Raw genomic sequence first — 21,959 nt, 5'->3', positions numbered from 1 at the left:
AACAAAGTGAAGAGACAAAGATATGGTATAAAAAAAAAAAATTGAAACTGAATTTAAAAAAAAAAATATCCGTGGATTCCCAATTTTGAAGAAATCCCTACTCGCAAATAGTCACTGTCATTAACATGTGTAACTATTAGCACCTTTACACTTCGTAGATGCCCCTGAAGACCCTGCATACTATCCTCTGCATCCCTTTTTCTCCTCTTACGCTCTTGAGCTTCTTCATTTATATTCGATTCATCTCTTTGAAGGTCCATAATTTGATCATCAAAAGAACTACAAAGACGGCCACTTCTTTGCTTCTTGTTTGGGGGAAGAGTTGTCTGGACTGAACCGCGAGAAAACCTAGACAGAAATCATAGGTCAAATATTGCGCCAATTCATATTTGTATTGTACTAGTTAGGGAAAGATTAAATTCTGGAGCATCTGGAATCTGAAGGACCAAGGCTTATGAATTGAACAGCCACAGAACCAGTTGAAATTTTCTTTTGATAAGTAAAAATTTTGTAAGAGTTTTGAGTGCTACTAGCCAAGACCCAAACCCAGGTAATGACTCCGAGAGTGAAAAACCCAAAAAAAAAAAAATGACTCATGGTTTGGGCGAAGTTAAATAAACCATCATGAGAAGAAAACACATGACACCAGCATAACTCAAATGTCTCTGATCCCTCTTGTGATTGTACCAAAAACATTACACAACAGTTCCATAGGAAGCGGTGCTTAGTAAAAAGGTCCACATTTTGGGACAACAGATAATTGATAGATTTTGGGCACTCATAAATGAACAACATTGTTTGGAAGTAATTTCACAAATCTCCATTAATCAAAGTAAACCAATTGGCAATGAAGCTCAACACAAGTAGAAGACTTGGAATAATCCAGAGACGCCCATGCTCTTTTAATTTTACTGCACCCACAGACTCCTTAGAATGATCTATTCTATTAACTTATGCTGATAAGATGCATTTCCTCACTCTTGCAAGCTCCATGTAATACTGACACCAAGAGCAAATGCAAAAAGTAAACTGAAAATGAATAAATAACCTAATTTTTGGCTTACATTTTATATCCATCTAAAGTGTAAACCTCCTTCAGATTCAAGATCCTTTCCTCAAAAGCCACGGCTTTTCCGGCGTTATAGTCCCTAACAAGCACTTGCCTCTCAGCATCACCCTGGAAATGCATTATGCACGTTATTTAACTTTTTGGAAATTAAGAGTATGCCAAAAAGGGAGGAAATTAAAAACAGAAAACCAAAATATTTTTTTTATTTATAATTAATAAGAGAAATTTATTCCAAGTAAATAGGCATAGCCCAAGTATAAAGGATGTCTACAAATGAGAACACCTACTTACTAGCTAAAACAGAATATAACTAAGATAGAACAATACAATCATTCCCATTCCTTACAAGATTCCCATTATAAATGTTATTTAACTTTTTTGGAAATTAAGAGTATGCCAAAAAGGGAGGAAATTAAAAACAGAAAACCAAATTTTTTTATTTTATTTTATAATTAATAAGAGAAATTTATTCCAAGTAAACAGGCCTAGCCCAAGTATAAAGGATGTATACAAACGAGAACACCTACTTAATAGCTAAAACAGAATATAACTAAGATAGAATGTAACATACGAACCTATAATTTAGGTTAATTCAGTTAGAAATTATTTAGTTATGTTCTGATTATATTTATTCTTTTTATTAATTACTTATTTATTAAATTATCTCTATGGTAAGATTTTAAGTAATTAGATTGCTACGACACATTTTCTAGAAAGATTAGTAACGTCTAGTGCCTCGTATAGGTCACGAGCTACGACGTGAGATTTCGGAAGCACCGCTAAGAGGTAAATAGTATGATCATATAAATGTACGTGTAATGTAAATATTATAATTGGGTATGATAATATGATATGGTTTTGATGGTTATCTACGTTGCGCTAAGAGCCAAGTCAAGGTTAGATCGCTTTCACGAATTTCTATGAATTACGATGATTTACATGAAAGTAAGCCTATATATATGTTATGCTTTTATGGATTGTTGATTAATGGATTGAATGTTACTAAAATCACATGGAAGTCATGATATGATCATATAATAATTTAAGATAGGTATTCTATGAATTAAAATAGCCAGATCATGCATGCTTCATTCATGTAGTACTTAGACCATATATGCCATGTATTGTTCATGCAATAACTTAAGTCAAGCATGCCATGTAATAAATAGCCAGATCATGTATGACATGTTCATTAGTTCTCAGATCATGCATGCCATGAAATGTCATAAAATGATTAAATCATGTTAGGCCATGTCATGCTATACTATACCATGTACAAGAATATATCATGTTATGCCATGCCATGTACAAGAATATGCCATGCTAGAAAAGTCTAAGAAGTCCAAGAAAATTATCATGCATCAAGAAAGATAAACATTTTAAGGTAACACGGACCCAAGCGTGTTTACCACAGTTATGCTAAGACGGTACCACGGACTCAAGCGTGGTTACCACAAGTTAAGTGAAACACGGACTCAAGCGTGTTTCACTCCATGTCATGCAAGTTAAGTGAACATGGACCCAAGCATGTTTCACTCCATGTCAAGCAAGATAAGTGAAACATGGACTCAAGCGTGTTTCACTCCATATCAAGCAGGATAAGTGAAATACGGACTCAACCGTGTTTCACTCCATGTCAAGCAGGATAAGTGAAATACGGACTCAAGCGTATTTCACTTCATGTTATGCAAGTTAAGTGAAATACGGACTCAAGCGTGTTTCACTACATGACAAGTTATGTGGTGCCATGGACTCAAGCATGGTTCACCATGAAATAAGTACAATTCAAGATAAACAAGTTACTCATGCATTCACGCTTCATGTTTGCCATGATTATGAATGTTTCCGCTCATGTTAATCCATGAATGTTATATGAAAGTTATGATAAGGCTTTAAAAATCAAATTTATGCTAAGCTAGATAGTATTTTACGGTATGATGTATTATTTACTGAGTATTCGACTCATTTTTGTTGTTTGTCTTTTTGTTTTCTTCTATGTTGATTGCCACAGATGGTGATTATGATGATGCAGAGCTGGATGGCCAGGAGTAGATTTAGTATAAGGACTTAGAGACAAATAAGTGTCATTTACACAAGAATTAAGTTTCTTTTATGTCATTTCAATAACTAGTCTTGTTTAAGATTAGCTCATGTTTTGCGTTAATCAGTTTCAAGTTTCAAGACTATTTATATCCTTTCAGTTAAGTTTCTTTCAATAAATGAGGTATTTCAGAGTAATGAGTCTCTTTACCGGGCCTTTTATCATGTTTGTTAGTAACGTCTCTATCCTACAGGAACAGGGTGTTACATAGAACAATAAAATCATTCCCATTCCTTACGTGATTCTTCACCCAAAAGCTTAGAGTACTAAGAAAAAACTCCGAGTTCCCCTATCAAACGTGCACAATTATCAAAGCATCTCTCATTCCTCTCTAGCCATAAACACCAAAGCAAGCACAGGGAATCATCTTCAGCACTGCAGTGCTGTTACTTCTCCCCTCGATACCTAGCCAGCAAGCAAAGAAATCCGCCACATGCCTAGGCATCCCCCATAAAATGCCAATCCTTGCAAAAATCTCATTCCACAATGATGTCGCCACCTCACAATGAAGAAAAAGATGGTCAATAGATTCACCATCCTTTTTACACATAAAACACCATTCACAATCCTTCCTCAAGTTGTCTGTAGTTAATATTTTCCAGAGGGACACCAGCCAGCAGAAAAAGGCAACCTTACTAGGCACCTTGGCTCTCCAAATACTATTCCAGGGATAGTCTTTGAACCCATGACTGGTTAACACCGTGTAAAAAGAGCTCACTGAAAATCTTAGATTAACTGTATGCACCCACAGCAGACTATCCTCCCTGTTCTGATCAAGCTTCATCTCATATAATCTTCCTAAGAAATCAGAAACTTCACCTACCTCCCAATCCTGCATGTCTCTCATAAATTACGAAGTCCAGCAAATCAAATTGTTAGAAAAGTGATAGGAATCAGCCACTGCAGCCCCTTTGTCTTTAGCAATCCTGAAAACAACCTTAAGAGGAGAATCCACACACCAGATGTCATGCCAAAAATAGATCTTTGCCCCATTCCCCACCTTGAATTTGGAATTCTTGACAAAGTCCCCCCATCCCAGCCGAATAAACTTCCACAAACCCATCCCAAGCGTCCCTCTAACTTCGTTCGTGCAGCAACTCCTCCACATCCTCCCATATTTAACATCCACAATATTTCTCCAAAATGCATTGCTCTCATTATGGTATCTTTTTTTATAAGTAAATAAATTATATTATCAAAAGTAGGCAAAAGCCTGATACAATGTTTAGTAGCCACAGCTAGGTATGATCAATGGATATAAGAAAATCATGTAACCCCAAACCATTGAAATCGACCGCTATGGTCCAAGTACAAAGAGTTCTAAAGAAAAAAGCTTTCAATTCCTCCATCGATCTCTCATTATGGTATCTCCAAAGCCATTTCCCAAGTAGAGCTTTATTGAAGAGTTTTAAATTTCGCACTCCTAGCCCTCCAGAAGAAACCGGAAGACTAACCTTTTTACAACTCATCAAATGAAACTCTCTCATCCCCATTACCATCCCACAGAAAGTTCCTATAAATCCTCTCAATACTTTTAGCAACCCCCACTAGTAAAGGAGAGAGAGAGAGAGAGAGAGAGAGAGAGAGAGAGAGAGAGAGAGAGAGGAAATAAGATAGGGAGATTAGCCAAAGTGCTCTTGATCAAGGTAACTCTTCCACCTTTAGACAAATATAATTTTTTCCAGCCGGCTAACCTCCCCCTAATCTTCTCAATTACCCCATCCCAAATAGAAACAGAAAACCAAAATATGCTGATGAACAAAGAAATTAAGATCACAACAAACAAGAATTCAAAAGGAATCACGCGAAAGAGTGCAAGAAGATGCACAAAATTACCATATCCACCAACACATTAAAGACAATGTGGTTTTCAGTATGTAGAACAGAAAGAGTAGTTGGGTGACTTGTTTGAGGAAGCATGTGAGGTGGTATATTCAACCTACACCACATGGTAAGAAAACAACAAAGAGAATTAATGTAGTCAAACACAAAACATCATCCATATGAAGAGACTGTACATCAAAATAATAAAGTTGTGCATCCACCTTGGTCTTGAAAAGTCATATATGAGAATCTGGAGATGGTTGTAGTTTGCTTCTCTAGCACATCCTCTCAGAACAAGAGCATCTTTATGGTTGGTTACGATGAATGCATTAAACAACCTCCCAATGGCATTTTCAACAGCACGGGCCCATGTATCACCATTAATTAAAGTCTGGAGAATATAGTCGTTATAACAAGAGATTTTAGTCAGCAAAGAATAATTTCATAACTGTTAATGGGAACAAAATTGATGTTCAAACACGACTAAGGTAATGTGTACAAAAATTAACAGGATCACAGTCTTACTCCCCAACCATAAAACCATATTAATAACAAAATAATTTCTAAAACAGGTGCTTCGATATCAACTATTTCAGAAAATAAAACTCTCAAATGAGATGAAAATAACACAGCAGAATGTACCTTGAATTGAGAAACTGTATCAGGGTTATTTGAACAGCTTCTTTCTTATAATACCCAGTGCCTAAGTTTTGTCATTTTGATAAGCATTGAATTCGAAACCAAGGAACCCAACGATCAGACATACAAAAAAGGCATAGTTTCATCTACAAATAATAGCTAACTCCGTTTTTGAAGTGATAGATTACAAATGCCAATTTAAGAGATATCTGGTGAGCAGAATACAGACATTATTTGAGATCTAAATCAGGAATAATATCTTATGTCCATTTTCACAAAAATTAGGTATTAAAAAGAGAGATGCATTATAAACCAGAGCTGTATATCCTTAAAAATATAGAACATTCCTAGTATTAGCACGCATGCACACTCAATCATGTTTGTATACAAGATATTGAAATATTTTCAAGATGCAGACAACATTTTTTTTATCAATCAAAATGCAGACAACAATCATCAGTCACTCACCAAATGGGCTCCAACTGGACCAACAGGCGGCTTTTTGAACCTCTGTTGATGTCTCTCAATTGCACGTAATAGATTAATAACTCTATCTCCACCGAAAGCTGTAATCTGTCAACAAAGAAAAAAAAATCATTATTAAACAATATGGTGCTCTCAAAATGTTGTCACTAATATTGTTTCAGAAAAAAGAAAAAAGAAAAACACCGTAAACATGGATCAACAACTGCATATGCCTACATTGGAAAGGCTATATCATTTTCAAATGCATCTAAGATAGCACAATAAGAGTGTATGCACCTTGTTGGTTTGATGTTGATGAAGCTCACGGATGGAATGAGCAATTTCACGACGCCTTTTTTCAAGTTCTTCAATCTAGAAATACAATAGTATGATAACTTATCAAGGAAGGACAGGATATTAACCCAACTAAACAAAGCTAGAATACTCCTTTACATCCAAGCAAAAATTGCATCTAGCCAAAACCTTTACAAGAGACATGGCACATGCTTAATGGTCAAAGACTCACCAGTTAGACCAATTAACATATTGCCCTGCCAATGTCCAACTACAAAGTTATAGAAAAATGAGATTAAGAATATCACAAAAGCTAAAGTGTTTGGTCTAGCATAAGGCTGGCTTAATCTAACCAATCCATGAAGACAGAACATTTTCATGTAGCTTTAAAAGACTCAAATTAAGCTTTCATAAAGTTGAACTAATCATTACAGGATGGCCTTTACAATTTTTAAAGGACCCCATCGCCCAAAAGGTTTAGGGTAAGAAAAGTTATGTTCTTAGGGTTTAGTATGATGAGGAAAAGGTTTTAGGGCATGATGTTTATGGTTTGATAAGGAGGATATATTGCAAAGAAGGCTAGTGAAATTAACAAACAAGTTGCAGGATTTCCTGACAGCAGTAAATAATCAAACTTTAAGACATGAGAAGTCAAAACCATTTTTTTCAATAAACTTTATATTAAATAAATATTCAATAACCTGCATATTAAAAAATATATATATTCTATAGGGGCATGATAAAAATACCCTCTCCAATTAACTGCCTGAATTGGATGGTCAAATTAGGGGGGAAAGAGAGCATGTGAGGCTCATTCAAGACCACCCAAGAGTCCCAAATCATGTTAAATGTAGTAAAATTCACACACTCTGTTTGTAATAGGATACATCCTCCCCAACAAGACAGTATATGACGAGTTTCTCTTACCATGTTTGTAAAATGAAAAAGGAGCCACTTGTTCCTTTTAACAATAACAAATTTGATACTTCTAAATTATTTGAAAACGAAATTAACTGTTTCAATATAAGGACACTACTTGACCTTGTATGAAATTCTAAGCTCACACAAGATTAAAAAAATATTTCAACCTTCTCTCAACATGTCATCGGTACATATAAAATTCCAAATGGGACAAATGAGCCCAATCAAATGTCAATTTGATTACTAGCCATAGGAGGCGCTAAGAAATTCACTAAGTTAATATGGAAATCCTAAAACAAGGTGTCGCATATATTGTTTTTCTCTATTTCACTCTATGCATAGCTTGCTAATGAACTAAGCTTACAAGATGAGAATTGTTTCCCCTTTTAACCAACACAAGATGCCAAAACAGCTCTCTAAGCGGCATACACACATTCAACCAAAGCCCAAAGCATCATGATCAACATGTAGAATATCTCAATTAAGCAATTACTTGTGTCATTAACAATTCCCCAATTGATAAGATCAGCAAGGGGAAGAACGTTACGGCCCCGTTTGGTTTCACAATGGTCTCAACCCATCTCATCTCAACATCCAAACACCATTCAAAGACAAAACACATTTCAATTTCAAATTTTCAACTTTTCAACTTTTTCATCTAATCATTACCTAATCATTACAACTTCCCCAAACTTCCAAACAAAACATAAAAACAATTGAACTTTTTCAAATCCCAAAACAAAAATTATATTAAAAATTTATATTTTAACAATATTTTAACTTTATAATATTTTTATTCAACTTTTTCTCTCCTTTTCCAAAACCCTATAAAACATCTTAACTCAAACCATTTCACTACTATTCACAAATTATTTCACTACTATTCATAGATTTATCATCTCATCTCAATATCCAAACGAGAGGCCTAAGTAAGAAGAATGGATGACATCAAAAAGGCTTTCATGTGCAAAACCAACAAAGCATTGGAGCTAACAAAAGAAAATATATTAATGAGGCTTCCTTTTGCATGAAAAATCTGATAAAAAAACAGGGCTTTCAAAAAGTGCAAATACTAGAACTTTTTCAAATGATTCTATGTGCAACTTCAACAAAAGGTTTGGGGACACAGGCAAAACATAAAACAACTAGGTAGTCCTAAACACAACCATAAGGCCCCGTTTGGTTACACAGATGAAATGAGATATTTTGAATAATAATGAATAAAATATTGTTATAATATAATTTTTTAATATTAATTTTGTATTGGGATTTGAAAAGGTTAAATTGTTTATTATATTTTTTATGGGAATTTGAAAAAATTGTAACGATGAGTTGAGATGAGATGAGATGAGATTTTTGGTTTTGGTTAACCAAGCGGGTCCAGCCTAATCATGTGTAGGGGCGTCACCACATCTAGCACCGTGTCCATGAAAACTTTTCTAGATTATCAATTGATTGCAAACATGTAAGCAAGATAATCAAGAATTAAAGTTTAATAAAGAAAAAAAAGGAAAGATTTGTCAGGAAAATTAATGCTACATCTCCACACCTCATTACCAATCCTTGCAATCTCACTTGATCCCATGTTTATGCTTTCTAATAAGGCACTTTCTTCTTCCTTCAACCTGAAAGATTGTTGGATTTACAGGCTCAAGTGGACATTAAAAAAAATGATTTGAAAGCAAGGTACAAAAAACAAACCGACAAAATCATTTAAAAAAACCATAACCTTGTAAGAGTTGAATTAGCAGCATCAATTTCATGTTGGAGTTCCTTCACCTTTTCCTCAATTTCAGATTCTTCAGCCTGCAGAGAATGAATGAGAGGCCTAAGCCCTTTTTTTTGTTGTTGTTTTTTTTTTTTTTTTTTTTTTTTGGAGGGGGGGGGGGGGGGGGGACCACGGGGATACGACATTAATTTTTGGCAGACATATATGGAACTGTAATTCTCAAGGCACACTCGTACTTTAAAGACTTGTGTGGTAAAGAACTAGAGCCCATAGATCCTCTTGTTATCTTTAATTGTTCATGCCAAAAAAGAAAGCAAAATGCTCATATTTATATATGGATGGCTTTAAATGGCACAGGTTTGAAGCATGGGACAACCAATTAGACATACAAAAAGCAGCAACATGTTAATATTATCTTTACTGTAGGACCATAATGAAGTTAGCTTAAACTTATATTAAGGTAGTATGACCAGAAGCATCTTTAAAAAACTTCCTCCTGGAATAATATAATAAAGATTGTGAGAAATAAAAGTGCAAGGGAATTTCTGACCAAAAGAGTAATGAGACGGGAGTCCGGTACCAAAATGTTTAAGAGAGATTGTTAGCCTTATAAAAAAATATATGTTTCTACTAATGTATCAATAGATTTCACATTACTTAAGAATGCAAAAGTCATTACATCTCACATGAAAAAATGTCATGCAAATGAGTCTTTAAGAGATTATTATTCACCTGTTCAGGAGTGGCCACGTATCAAACTATATGTTTATGTCAAACAATTATCACATCAATAGCTATGCCTAGTAAAATAAAATCTTAGGAAGAACAATGTAGATGCATGGCAAAAGAGGTATTACTCATTTATAAAATAAATGAGGAGTGGGCATTTTTTTTTTTTTTTTTTTGATAGGTAAATAGTTTATTGATCCACGTAAATAGGCAGAGCCCGAGTACACAGGAAGTATACATAAAAGAGCCTAACTACCAAACTACGTGCTACAGATGGTAGCGTACAAAACATTAAGACTCGTTCCATTCCATACGATAGAAGAAGCCCAAAGCAACAAAGGAGTGGGCTTTAATTTCTTTAAATATTAACATTAATGATAGCTAGGAAAAACTGGAGAAAAAAAAATTCACAAGCAAAGATAAACTGAAGAAAAACTATTCTCTGTTTTTTGGTAAGTATATCCGTGAGAATGGAAAAACCTGTGTAGATTGAACATGCTGCTCATGGATATCCTGAACTTGTTGTTCAAGAAATCTAACCCGCTTCACCATCTTTTGCACATGATTGGTCTTGCGGCCATACTCTTCTTCTAGCTCAAGCTTCTCTTTAGTTGCCTATGAAAAGAACTTTACATCAAGAAGTTATATATTGAGAAAGTCAAACAACTAAAATACAGATTACCATAATCTACTAATGAATATAAAAAAAAGTGGCTATAAAGGCAAAGGAGGGCAAGCATAGTAAGTTCCAGAAACCTTGAATTGGTTTCAAGATTTCTTCCCATTCTCTGTATTTTTTTCTGTTGTAACATATTACAAGTTTAGGACAGAAAATACTGAGCGAAGGACATAAAAAGGTCAAATACACAAATTTAAAGCATGGCAATAATTTAGATAAAATTTCATCAAGCCACCAACCATATTTTTTTATAGTTAATAAGAGTTTTATTACCATAAATAGGCATAGCCCAAGCACACAAGAAGTATACAAGAGGAAATACCTACATACAGCGGCTAAGAAGATAGAAAAAACTAGAATAACTCCAACACTTCATCACTATTCAATACAAACGCCTTTGCCCAAATACAGTGTTTTGAGCAAAAATTCCCTAATTTCTTCCATCGAATGTTCTTTGTCTTCAAAACATCTCCCATTCCTTTCTAGCCATAGACACCACATCAAACACAAATGAATCATTCTCCAAATGGTTGTGATAGGAAGACACCACCCAGCATACTTCCAGCAAGCTAGTAAATTCACCACATGCTTTGGCATCACCCAAGAAATACACATCCTTCCAAAAATAACATTCCACAAACTTTTAGCCACCTCACAATGGAGAAACAAGTGATTAACTGATTTGCCATCTTTCTTACACATAGAACACCAATCAACAATACAAAGACCATGCTTTATTAGATTTTCTGTGGTCAGAATTTTGTCATGAGACACAAGCCAACAGAAGAAAGCTACCTTATTCGGCACTTTAACTTTCCAAATACTTTTCCAGGGGTAATCACCAACCATATGCCATTTACAAAAAGAACAGATAAAAAATTTTCAACTTACCATGGAAAGCATCTGCTGCAATTCATCCTTCATTCTCCTCACTTCTGTTGTCTTTTCCATCATACATGCTATTTGAGCTTTCTTCTTAGATATACGCTCCTTTAGCTCCTCCAGCACACTCTGTAAAAAACAACAGACCAATTATCTCTCCTTCCCCATCACAATAAAATCATTCTTAGTCCTTTTCCGTAGTGTCATAGTAAAATAAATATTCAATTTATTCACTATGTTTATTTGATAATTTACAAAATTCACTATATTTCAACCAAACATGTTTTAGATAGGGACTAGTCATACTTTCAAAAAGTATTCCAACAACATACTTTTATTGATGAATATACTTAAAAGGTGATGTGACAATTCAAATATGAATTCAGCATTCTTATGGAGATAAGAGAAGTAGAAATTTGCTGTTCAACAATCACTAGGTCTTCAACCAATCCTAGCAGGCAATAATTAAACGGAATTAGACAGAATTTTCAACTTTCAGGAGTTCATTACTTACTAGTTGCATATCAATCTTAGCCTGGCAAGCTGGTATGCGATCTTTCAATATCCCAATCTTTGCATTTTGTTCCACCAGTTGCTTATCAACGTCATAAACCCATGACCAAGCAAGCTTCTTCTTCAACTGTTGTACCTGTTGAGAGATTTCCTCCACATGCTCCATGTTTCTAATCTTTCCTTGCAACTCTTCAATTTCCTTTTGAATGGGTTTTATTGATTCCTCCAACTCACAAATGAGTGCAGTTGCAGACTTCAAGTGTTCGTAAATGTTTTTTAAAAGATCATTCACTTGTTGAAGAAGTGTGGCCTTGAAAAAGAACTGAGTGATCAAGTGTCAGTATTGCATCCATAAAGTACTTCTTTATAGATTCAAACAGCTGCAGAAATCACCTTGAATTTGTCTTTGTCGTTCCCAGAATGCAAAAACTCTCTGCTTTTATCTTGACTCATTATTACACATGGATTCTCAACATCAATCTGCACTGCAAAGCAGATCATTAATAAATGTCCATGGAAAGTGTTTAGTTCCATTTCTTTGGATAAATAATGCAATGTACTTGAAAGCAAAGAAGGGCACAACCCAACTAGACAAGAAGAATACCAAAGCATACACCCAACTAGTGAGAAAAATAAAAAGAACAAAAAGCCTTGAAATCTAGAAAACTAGAAAAATGAGAGTTGTTTATTTTCCAAAAGAAAAAAACAGAGAATTTCTAAATGTAGGAAAGGACAGAAGAATTTTACAAATACAACTTCAGTTACACTGCTCTCTCGTTATGACTGCATGAGTTGATATTGGAAACCAGTAGAAGTAACGCTTGGCAGCCTCACGCCAACCTACAATGCCACTTTGCCAGGCCTAGAGGCTTCAAATTCAAAAGTTAGTTTACATTTTTCTAAATTTGGACTTCGGGAATATTATGAATCTTCTTTATTTTCTATAAGTGGAGCTTAGTGGGCTCTATTTTAGGGGTCTATTTCCTTATAAAAGGCAGGCTTAATTTAGTTTTGGCCAAATAAATGGTTCTAGTAAATTTGAATGAATTACATTTCATACATTATAACTTGAAGCTAAAGTTATTTCAAGGTTTAGTGGTCAAGTTGTATATATTCGTGTTATTTCAAGGTCTGTTTCTGCAATCTCACTACATTCTATTATTTAAAACTAGGAGTTAAGAGTTACTTATAAAAAAAAAAAAAAAAAAAAAAACTAGGAGTTAAGAGTTCATTTAAGGTCTAGTGGTCAATTTCTATATATTTGCTGTCGGAGATCCTAAGCAATTTCAGAAAGAGAAACTTTAAAATGGGTATCATCTTCTTGAAATTCTTTTGATTTTAGCTTATCAAGGTTTCTATTGAGGCCCCAAAGCTCATGGTTTTCAAGCCTTAGATACAATCAAAAAATTAATAGAAAATTCAGATCTGCAACTTTAAGCCTTTAATTCAAAAATGTTCAGTTCTCTAGCAATCTATAAGAGTGGAAACCTTAGCTCACTTGCATCAGTAACCAAACCTAAAAACATAGGGAATACAGGAATCATCTATTATGAGCAAACAAAACCATCAAAAGCCCACTATAGTATAAAAAAATGGGCCTTCAATCACTTTCGGCAAATATCAATCTCAATTAACTACAGTAAAAGGATGTTTAAATAAATGCTACTATGAGAAATAAATGCTAGGACCCGTAGACTAGCTGGAAAAGAAGGAAAAAGAACAATAAGAGATGAAAATGTCAGGGTAATAATAAAAAGGCTAGATATCAAAGCACCCAACTCAAAAGAAAAAATTTGGAGTCAAAGACATACATAATTCCAGATCAATAGAATTTCAAACTTAAAAACCACAAATTGAAAATATGTACAACAACATAGGGAAAACCAAAATCACATCTAGATGGCTAGAAAGATCGTTCGAAGAAGAGGAAGTGCTTAAGGTCCTAAAAGGGATGGTAAAAGACAAGGCCCCGGGCCCCGATGGTTTCCCTATGGCTTTCTTTCAAGCTAGCTAGGACATCGTCAAAAAGGATATTATGAAGGTATTTCTCGAATTTCACTCTTTTTTGAAATTTGAGAAAAGTCTCAATGCCACCTTTATTGCTCTTATCCCAAAAAGGGTAAACTCGGTAGAGGTGCAGGATTTTCGTCCCATTAGTTTGGTGGGTGGGGTCTACAAACTCATTTCCAAGGTCTTAGCCCAGAGGATGAGCACAGTCATGGGGGAGATCATATCGAAGTCCCAAAACGCCTTTGTGAAAGGAAGGCAGATTCTTGATTCCGTTCTTATTGCTAACGAATGCCTGGAAAGTCGGGTTAAAGCCGGTACTCCAGGTATCCTATGCAAGTTGGATATGGAGAAAGCTTTTGATCATGTAAACTGGGATTTCTTGTTACACGTACTTGGCAGGTACGGTTTTGGGAACAGGTGGTGCCAATGGATGAAACATTATATCACAACCGTCAGATTTTCTGTTTTGGTGAATGGCACTCCAGAAGGCTTCTTCAATAGCTCCCGGGGTCTACGACAAGGGGACCCTTTATCACCTCTTCTTTTCATCCTAGTAATGGAGGTCTTAAGCAAAATGTTGAATGGAATGGTGGAGGGTGGTTACATCTCGGGTTTCTCAGTGGGCAGCCCCACCCATGGTAACATTTCAATTTCTCATCTTTTTGCTGACGACACTTTGATCTTTTGCGAGCCAATTCCGGATCAGATTCGCTCCCTAAGGGCCATTTTGATTTGTTTCGAAGCCGTCTCGGGACTCAAGGTCAATCTTGCAAAATCGGAAATGGTACAAGTTGGAGAGGTTGATAATCTAAGTGCTTTGGCGGACCTTCTAGGCTGCAAGGTGTCATCCTTGCCCATGAAATACCTTGGTCTCCCTCTGGGGGCCTCTTATAAATCCAAGACTATGTGGGACGGGGTGGTCGAGAAAATTGAACGTAAACTTGCGGGTTGGAAGCGACTCTACCTATCCAAAGGGGGCAGAGTCACTCTTATTAAGAGCACTCTATCTAATCTCCCCACATATTTTCTCTCCCTATTCCCCTTGCCTGCAAGTGTGGCGCACAAATTGGAGAAGATCTTTCGCGACTTCCTATGGGGTAGCTCGGAGGACGTCAAAAAATTCCACTTGATCAAATGGGAAAAAGTATGCACACCCATGACTAATGGAGGTTTGGGGCTCCGCAGTTTGAGAATTCTCGACAAGGCTCTTCTCGGTAAATGGCTGTGGAGATACCACAGGGAACAAAACGCTCTTTGGAGGGAAATTATCGACAGCAAATATGGAAGCCTACGGGGGGGTTGGTGTTCCAACGCAGTAAGAGGGGCCTATGGAATAGGTTTGTGGAAGTTCATACGCAACGGTTGGGAAGCCTTTTTTGTTAACTGCAGAATGGTGGTAGGAAGGGGCAACCAAGTTAGCTTCTGGCATGACACTTGGTGCGGCGAGCTTGCTTTGAAGCTCACTTTTCCATCCCTATACAGGATCGCATTTGATAAAGAGGCCACAGTTGCTGACAATTTGGACAACAACTCAGCCTTCACTCATTGGTCAGTCAAATTCACCCGAGATGCACAAGACTGGGAATTGGGAGACTTTGCTGATTTTTACAGCGCACTACAAGCGTCGAATTTACATGCTGATGGTGAAGATCACATGCTTTGGTCACTCACAGGAAATAAGCGTTTCTCAGTACATTCCTTTAACAAGGCACTCTCGGCACACCCCTACACTGCATTCCCTTGGAAGTGTATTTGGAAGACTAAGGCCCCCTTAAAAGTGGCATTCTTCGTATGGCTAGCATCTCATGAGAGTATTTTGACTATTGATAAACTGAGAAGCCGTGGCCTCTACCTAACGAATTGGTGCTATATGTGCAAACATAACGGTGAGACAGCGGATCATCTACTCCTTCACTGCGAAGTAGTTACAATTTTATGGGATGACATATTCGCAAGACTAGGCTTGGCATGGGTAATGCCTTGAAAGGTGATTGATCTGTTGGCTTGTTGGAGAGGAGTCCGGGGCAAAGGGCAAGTTGCAGATATTTGGAAAATGGTGCCTCTTTGCCTAATGTGGTGCACCTGGAACGAAAGGAATAGTCGCTGTTTCGAAGATAAGGAGCGTTCACTGGAAGGCTTTAGGGATTTCTTTTACCATACTTTAGTTTTATGGGCTTCCTCTATTGTACTAAATGGCACTTCTTTTACTGAACTTTATGCTGCCCTTCGCAGCTCTTAGCCTTTAGCAAGGCTCTTTGTATACCCCCTGTGTACTCGGGCCTTGCCCTTTTCTTGTTCTAATATATCTTCTTTTACTTATCAAAAAAAAAAAAAAAATACATGTTACAATGAGAACTCCTTGGAATTATATTAAACTGCAATAACTCCTCCCTCCTACATAATGTGAAATCTCATTCACTGCCCTCTCTTACTAAATATGAGGTATTATAATCTCTTCGCTTAAATTCATGACATTCTCATTAGTCCATTCCATTGTAGGTGACATGACTCAAAAGTCTACACTTTTGGTTGTGAGCTGGTTCCAATACCATTCGTAACAATCCAAGGAGTTTTTTTTTCAGTAACAACCTAAGGATATTCAAGCCACATCTAGACTAATACTCTAGAAAGACTAGTCAATATACTATAATTGGGAACTCCTAGAATGCCAAAAACCGTGGAGGCGGCTTTGGCTTGTTGGGCAAACCTAAGAGGTCAGCAACCTATTAAAGCTATATGGAAGATGATCCCCCACTGCATTATGTGGGTTTTGTGGCAGGAGCGCAACGAAAGGACTTTTGAAGATCAGGCGAGATCGTTAGAGGAGCTTATAGTCTTATTTTTTAGAACTCTTTGTAGTTGGGCCATTGCCGTTGATTTCAATGGCATGGCTCTTCGAGAGTTCCTTGTCTCTATTGTGCCTACTTAGTTAGGCATCTTGCCTCTTTGTAATACTGGCTTCTGCCATCTGTTTTTGAGTAATAAAACTTGTTTTATTCATCAAAAAAAAATAATTGGGAACTCCTAGAAAATCATAATAAACCCGTAAGTGCTTCTCCTTCTCAGCCAATGTTGGATTTCATCCACCACCCTCTCTTACTAAATAGGGTACCAAATAAATCTTGATTTGAATTGTTGCCTTTCCTTTGACTCTTTCTTTTTAGTCATCCGGGAGATGATCCAAAATAAACAGGTATGGAAGCTATAATTGTAAACCACAATCGAATCTATGGAAGCATTGGTTTATACATTCCTCTTAGGTTGCGTTTAAGTAGTGAGATGACCTCAAATATTCTATGAATAATAATGATAAAGTAATGATAAAATATTGAATAGAAGTAAAAAGTAATAACAAGTATGTGAAAAGTAAAGATAAAATAATAAATAGTAGTGGAGTATTCTCAAAATAATCTATTACCCAAACTAGCCCTTAGTCTCAACTTTAGGAATAATTTTTTCGCTATCTTTTTTAGGGAACCACCTAAAGTTCCAACTAAAAAGATGAAATGATTTTTTATTAAAAGTAGGTGTAGAAGAAGAAGCTGAAGTCAATAAAGAAAGATGAATCAGGCTATCTACGAAGGAGGAGAACAAAGACTTTTCATCACAAGCTTTTTTCACATCTCCAAGAAATCATCCCTTAACATGGAACTATATCACAGCATAAGGACATTAGATATCAATTTCTTCCAGTTTCTGGTGATCCAATATTATCACGTATCAAAATGTCATGAAAACTTAAGTTGGACGTAGCTGCTCCCTAAATCATAAGAACATAAGCACAGAAACAAAAGTTACCAAATCATTACTGTTGGATACTTCAATCAGAATGTATTTTAGGAAATTTGTATTAAATTTGTGAATATCTTAGGAGAGTTCTTTAGGAGATTTATCTTTTCCTTTTAGGAGTTATTTCTTTCCTTATCTATTTCTTTCCTTAATCAATTAGTTATCAATTAGTTATTTCTTTCCTTATCTATTTCAGCATTGTAATCTATAAATAAACCATTGTAAATCTATTTTCTGAATGAATGAGAAAAGTAAACTTCAGTTTTTTCTAGATGATTACAACATAAATAAATAAACTATACGTCAAAAGATTGAAACTGAGAATTCCCAATAGAAGCAGGTTCAAAATGATTATTCATGATTATATGAGTTAGATATTTCTATAAAGGTAGTGTTTTGTATTTTACCTGAAAAGTTTGTGCCAAGTGCACTATGTATTTACCTATAAGAACTTATAAACTCCATGTCTTAACACCTAGATTGCTAGAACACAACATCAATACCAAGCATTAAGTCCTGTAATTATCAAAAGAATTTACTTACAAAAAATTATCAAAGGGATTTATAACATATACCTAGGAGGCCGCCCAATATATGTGAACCAAACCCAAAAAGTGTAAATCTTTGTCCTAGTAATAGGAAAAATGCTTACATTAAAATGTTCTACAAGCTCGCGAAGGTCATCTCTCCGGCTAGCAACCTTCCTTCCTGTCAAATTCCCCAAATGAAGAACAAGATTAAGTGAGTAACACAACCTCATCTACCTTTTTTTATATATAGGTTATTAGAAATATTATTTACATAAATATGTCATCAAGGAGAAGCAAATGATTTAAACCTTGGTGATCCTTTAAATTAGTGGAGCTGGTAGAATCAGAAATTCTGCGTTCTAAAATTATGATATCACCAAATATTTCTGGCTTGAAGGCATCTTCCCCTTCATTTTTTATTTCAACATACACAAAGGCGTAACTGCAAGAAATCAAATTGACAAACTAAGAAACTTGATAAACTAATATAGTCTCAAAAAATATACTAGGGGTGAACACCAAATCAAAATGCATAGTAATTCTAGGAAATATCTTCTTTTTATAAGTAATTCTATGCAATATCTTCAATACATGATATGAGAGAAAATTGTAATGGCTCGTATGGAAATAAACATCATAGAAACATTTTCCATTTTGACTTTAAAGGCTCTTTTGCCTTCTTATTGAGACTTTTAGCATCCTCAAAAGCAAATGCTTACATCTTTACAGCGGCTACAGGCAATTTAATCCCATTTTTCCTTGAAAGCGAAAACAAATTGACCAGTGAATACTATGATCCAAAAGCCCTATATTTGGCCAGCTGGTATACCATATTTCTTTGTAGATAAGATGTTATGATCTCTATCCAAATTTCCTCAAAGTCGCTAGACCTGGATGAAGTTTCAATGAAACAGAAGAAGCAGAATATTGATCACCGTTCTCCATTATCATAACCACGTCCTTTTTCTAGCATTTAGTCTATGGACATAAGCTTCCAGATAGATATGTCAATCGATTGTGCAGATCACCTCACCTATTTAGAAACATCAAAAACGAAAAGAAAAAACCACGCTCACAAACCTGCAACCAGTTTTTATAAAATCTTTCAAGGAAGACGCTCTTTGCGTCCCTTTAGCTCTGCAACCGAATGCAACACATAGTGCAGTCAGAACTGCACTCTTACCACCTGTAAACGCCAGAATCAAGCAACATTACACGTGGATTAATCCAAAAACCGTCTTAACACTTATAAAACACTATTAATCCCAATCCTAAAACCCACACAGAACCCTAGTTCAGAATCAAGTAATAATTTACTGATTTGTTGCATTATGCATTCAGTTCACAATTGAAATAAGCATATGGAGTGGAGGGAGGCGCGTACTTCCATTTTGGCCGCTAATGAAATTGACCCACTCGCCGAGCTCGATCTCAAGATTACTGTGGCACATGAAGTTCTCCAATCGGATCCTCTTAACAATACCAGCGTTTGACCGCCGAGGTAGAGTGAGTATGGGATCGGGGAAAACCCTAGAATCGCCCATGGCTGGATTAGACCTAGGTTTTCCTCTGCGAAGCCTAACACACAACACACGGAGAGAGACACAGAGAGGAGACGGAGTTTGGGTGGCCTGATAAGAGGGGTGAAAATTAGGAGCGTATATATGGCGGGAAGAGAGGTTTGCTGTGTGCGAATGAGGAGTACAACTAATACAGGTTTCCACCAATAGTGGGAGCGTTTCGAATTTTTTATTTTAACCATATGCGGACAAAAATTACGGGTCAAAAATGATCTTGGCAACTTTTTTTTGTTTTTTAAGCAACGTGCGCATGACCTTAACTATTTGTCTTATTTTATTAGTTTTTTTAATTCGAATTTAAAAAAATCATCATCTTAATAATTTACCCATTACTACATATGATTATATAAGTAAATTTATAAATATAAATATCATTTTTCTAAATTGTAAATCATTATAGAAGGCATCTACAGAATGATTTACTAATTACATACAATTATTGAATCCATTAATAAATTTACAAAATATATTATTCAATTCATTACCAAACAATAATGTCGTTAGAGATTCCAATTAATATCCATTGTTTTCAAAATCATAATTTCATTTATATTATATTTTTTATTATAATCATTGTTATAAATATTAAAAAAAAAAAACATAACGAGAAATTAACACGATTGAGCAAAAATAAATGAGTGTTACGATGTATTATTATTTTTTAATATGATCTAACAGTATAATGCGGTACTACCAAAGTTAAGTGATCCCTCAAATTCAGATGTTTGAGTGGTATCTTTTTCTTAAATCTAAGGCAAACAAAACCCAAAAAAAAAAAAAAAAAGAACGATGGCATAGATGTGAGATTGTAATATTTTTTACAAAATAATTAAAGTTATAGCGTAGGTATGGAAATTTTTAAGACCAGCTTCTCGGGTTTAATTATGAGGTAAATAAACCTTGACTTTTTCCATTCCTTGATTAATAATAACTGGAGGTTTTTTTCTTATGCTATCGATAGTATCTGTAGTAATTTCCATATATACCTACGCACCGATTTTAAAATTATACATTAAAAAATTCCACGTACCATTCTTTTATCACTTCTTGCCATTGAACATTAATAATATAAATATAATAATAAAAAATATATTTTTTTATATATTATATTAAAAATATAATAAAATGATAAAAAATATATATAATATATTATAATAATAAAATGAATATGAAGGTGAAAGTTTGTTATGTTGTGAGGGAAAGAGAAGAGGAAATGGTCGTGAGATAGAGAGTTGGATGAGAGATAAATAATTAGTAAAATAAGATTTATAGAGTGAATAGTATATTTTTAAATTTGTACAAATATTGTTTATAACTATGAGAAAATATGGAGATACATAATCTAATATAGTGAAATTTAAGATCATATATAAATATATCTTTATGTATAAACCAATGTCACTGATATAAGAGAAGTAATTAGAATGTTTTATTCATAACTAAATGTTAAAAAAGAAAAGATAAAAAACCAAAATATAATTGCTCGACACGTCAAAACGTTAGATGGAATACATTGGGACGGCATGGATGCCAAGTATCTTGCCCAGAAGCATTTCCGCAAATTTAAAGCCAACGCATTTACGTACTTAGTATGTTACTTAACCGTCAAAGCAGATTATCCCAGGTGATACGTCATACCATGATTGAATAATGAAAAGTAGTCAATAATAATAATAATAATCCACGTAATAAAAGAGCAGTCATTAAGCAATAATGCCACTTAATTTGAAATATTATTTTCTACATTAAGTAAATTATAATAAGCATCTTGCAACAAATTAGATACTTCTCCAGTGAAAGGAGAGGATTACGGCCTTTTTTTTTTTTTTTTAATCAGAACAACAACCCCTATGATTCTTATCAATATACCACCCGAACCATAAGAATAATCATCCAGAAACAAAGAAATAAAAGAAATTAAAAGTACAAGCACTCCAATAAACTAATAAGGCCTGGTTTGAAAAGTAAGTTAAAATGAGATAAAATTTAAAATTTAAAAAAATATATTAAAATATTATTAGAATATTATTTTATTTTAAAATTTTAAAAATTAATATATTTACTGTATTTTATTTTAAAATTTTAAAAAATTGTAATAAGCATATGAGATTAATCAAGATAGTTTCACTATTCTAATGATGCCTTAAGTGGAATTAGGTCACTGTGTTTGTTCAAACTAATTTGGCCATTTTTATAAAGTAAGAA

At 34.9% G+C, this 21,959-nt stretch overlaps 1 protein-coding gene across 2 annotated transcripts in view; it reads right to left on the bottom strand.

Moving 5' to 3' along the window:
* The window catches only part of LOC122302410 (structural maintenance of chromosomes protein 6B-like), a 30,122-nt gene extending 10,262 nt beyond the window's left edge, over positions 1-19,860 (bottom strand). Inside the window, exons 1-16 of one of the 2 annotated variants that reach the window (XM_043113656.1) lie at positions 19,559-19,860; positions 19,255-19,360; positions 18,483-18,616; positions 18,297-18,352; positions 12,239-12,325; positions 11,847-12,167; positions 11,342-11,461; positions 10,252-10,386; positions 9,043-9,119; positions 8,863-8,938; positions 6,396-6,470; positions 6,102-6,206; positions 5,216-5,385; positions 5,007-5,109; positions 1,065-1,177; positions 144-348 (exon numbers count right to left, since the gene is read on the bottom strand). In XM_043113656.1, the coding sequence (XP_042969590.1) occupies positions 144-348; positions 1,065-1,177; positions 5,007-5,109; positions 5,216-5,385; positions 6,102-6,206; positions 6,396-6,470; positions 8,863-8,938; positions 9,043-9,119; positions 10,252-10,386; positions 11,342-11,461; positions 11,847-12,167; positions 12,239-12,325; positions 18,297-18,352; positions 18,483-18,616; positions 19,255-19,360; positions 19,559-19,718 (2,043 nt within the window). In that variant the 5' untranslated portion in view covers positions 19,719-19,860. Of the gene's footprint in view, positions 1-143; positions 349-1,064; positions 1,178-5,006; positions 5,110-5,215; positions 5,386-6,101; positions 6,207-6,395; positions 6,471-8,862; positions 8,939-9,042; positions 9,120-10,251; positions 10,387-11,341; positions 11,462-11,846; positions 12,168-12,238; positions 12,331-18,296; positions 18,353-18,482; positions 18,617-19,254; positions 19,361-19,558 lie in introns of those variants that run through there. The other variant, XM_043113657.1, reaches the window with a different exon arrangement.
* Positions 19,861-21,959: the final 2,099 nt, after the last annotated feature.

The sequence above is a fragment of the Carya illinoinensis genome, chromosome 3, assembly GCF_018687715.1.
Source record: "Carya illinoinensis cultivar Pawnee chromosome 3, C.illinoinensisPawnee_v1, whole genome shotgun sequence".
Taxonomy (NCBI): domain Eukaryota; kingdom Viridiplantae; phylum Streptophyta; class Magnoliopsida; order Fagales; family Juglandaceae; genus Carya; species Carya illinoinensis.
This window is presented reverse-complemented; position numbering and strand designations above follow the sequence as displayed.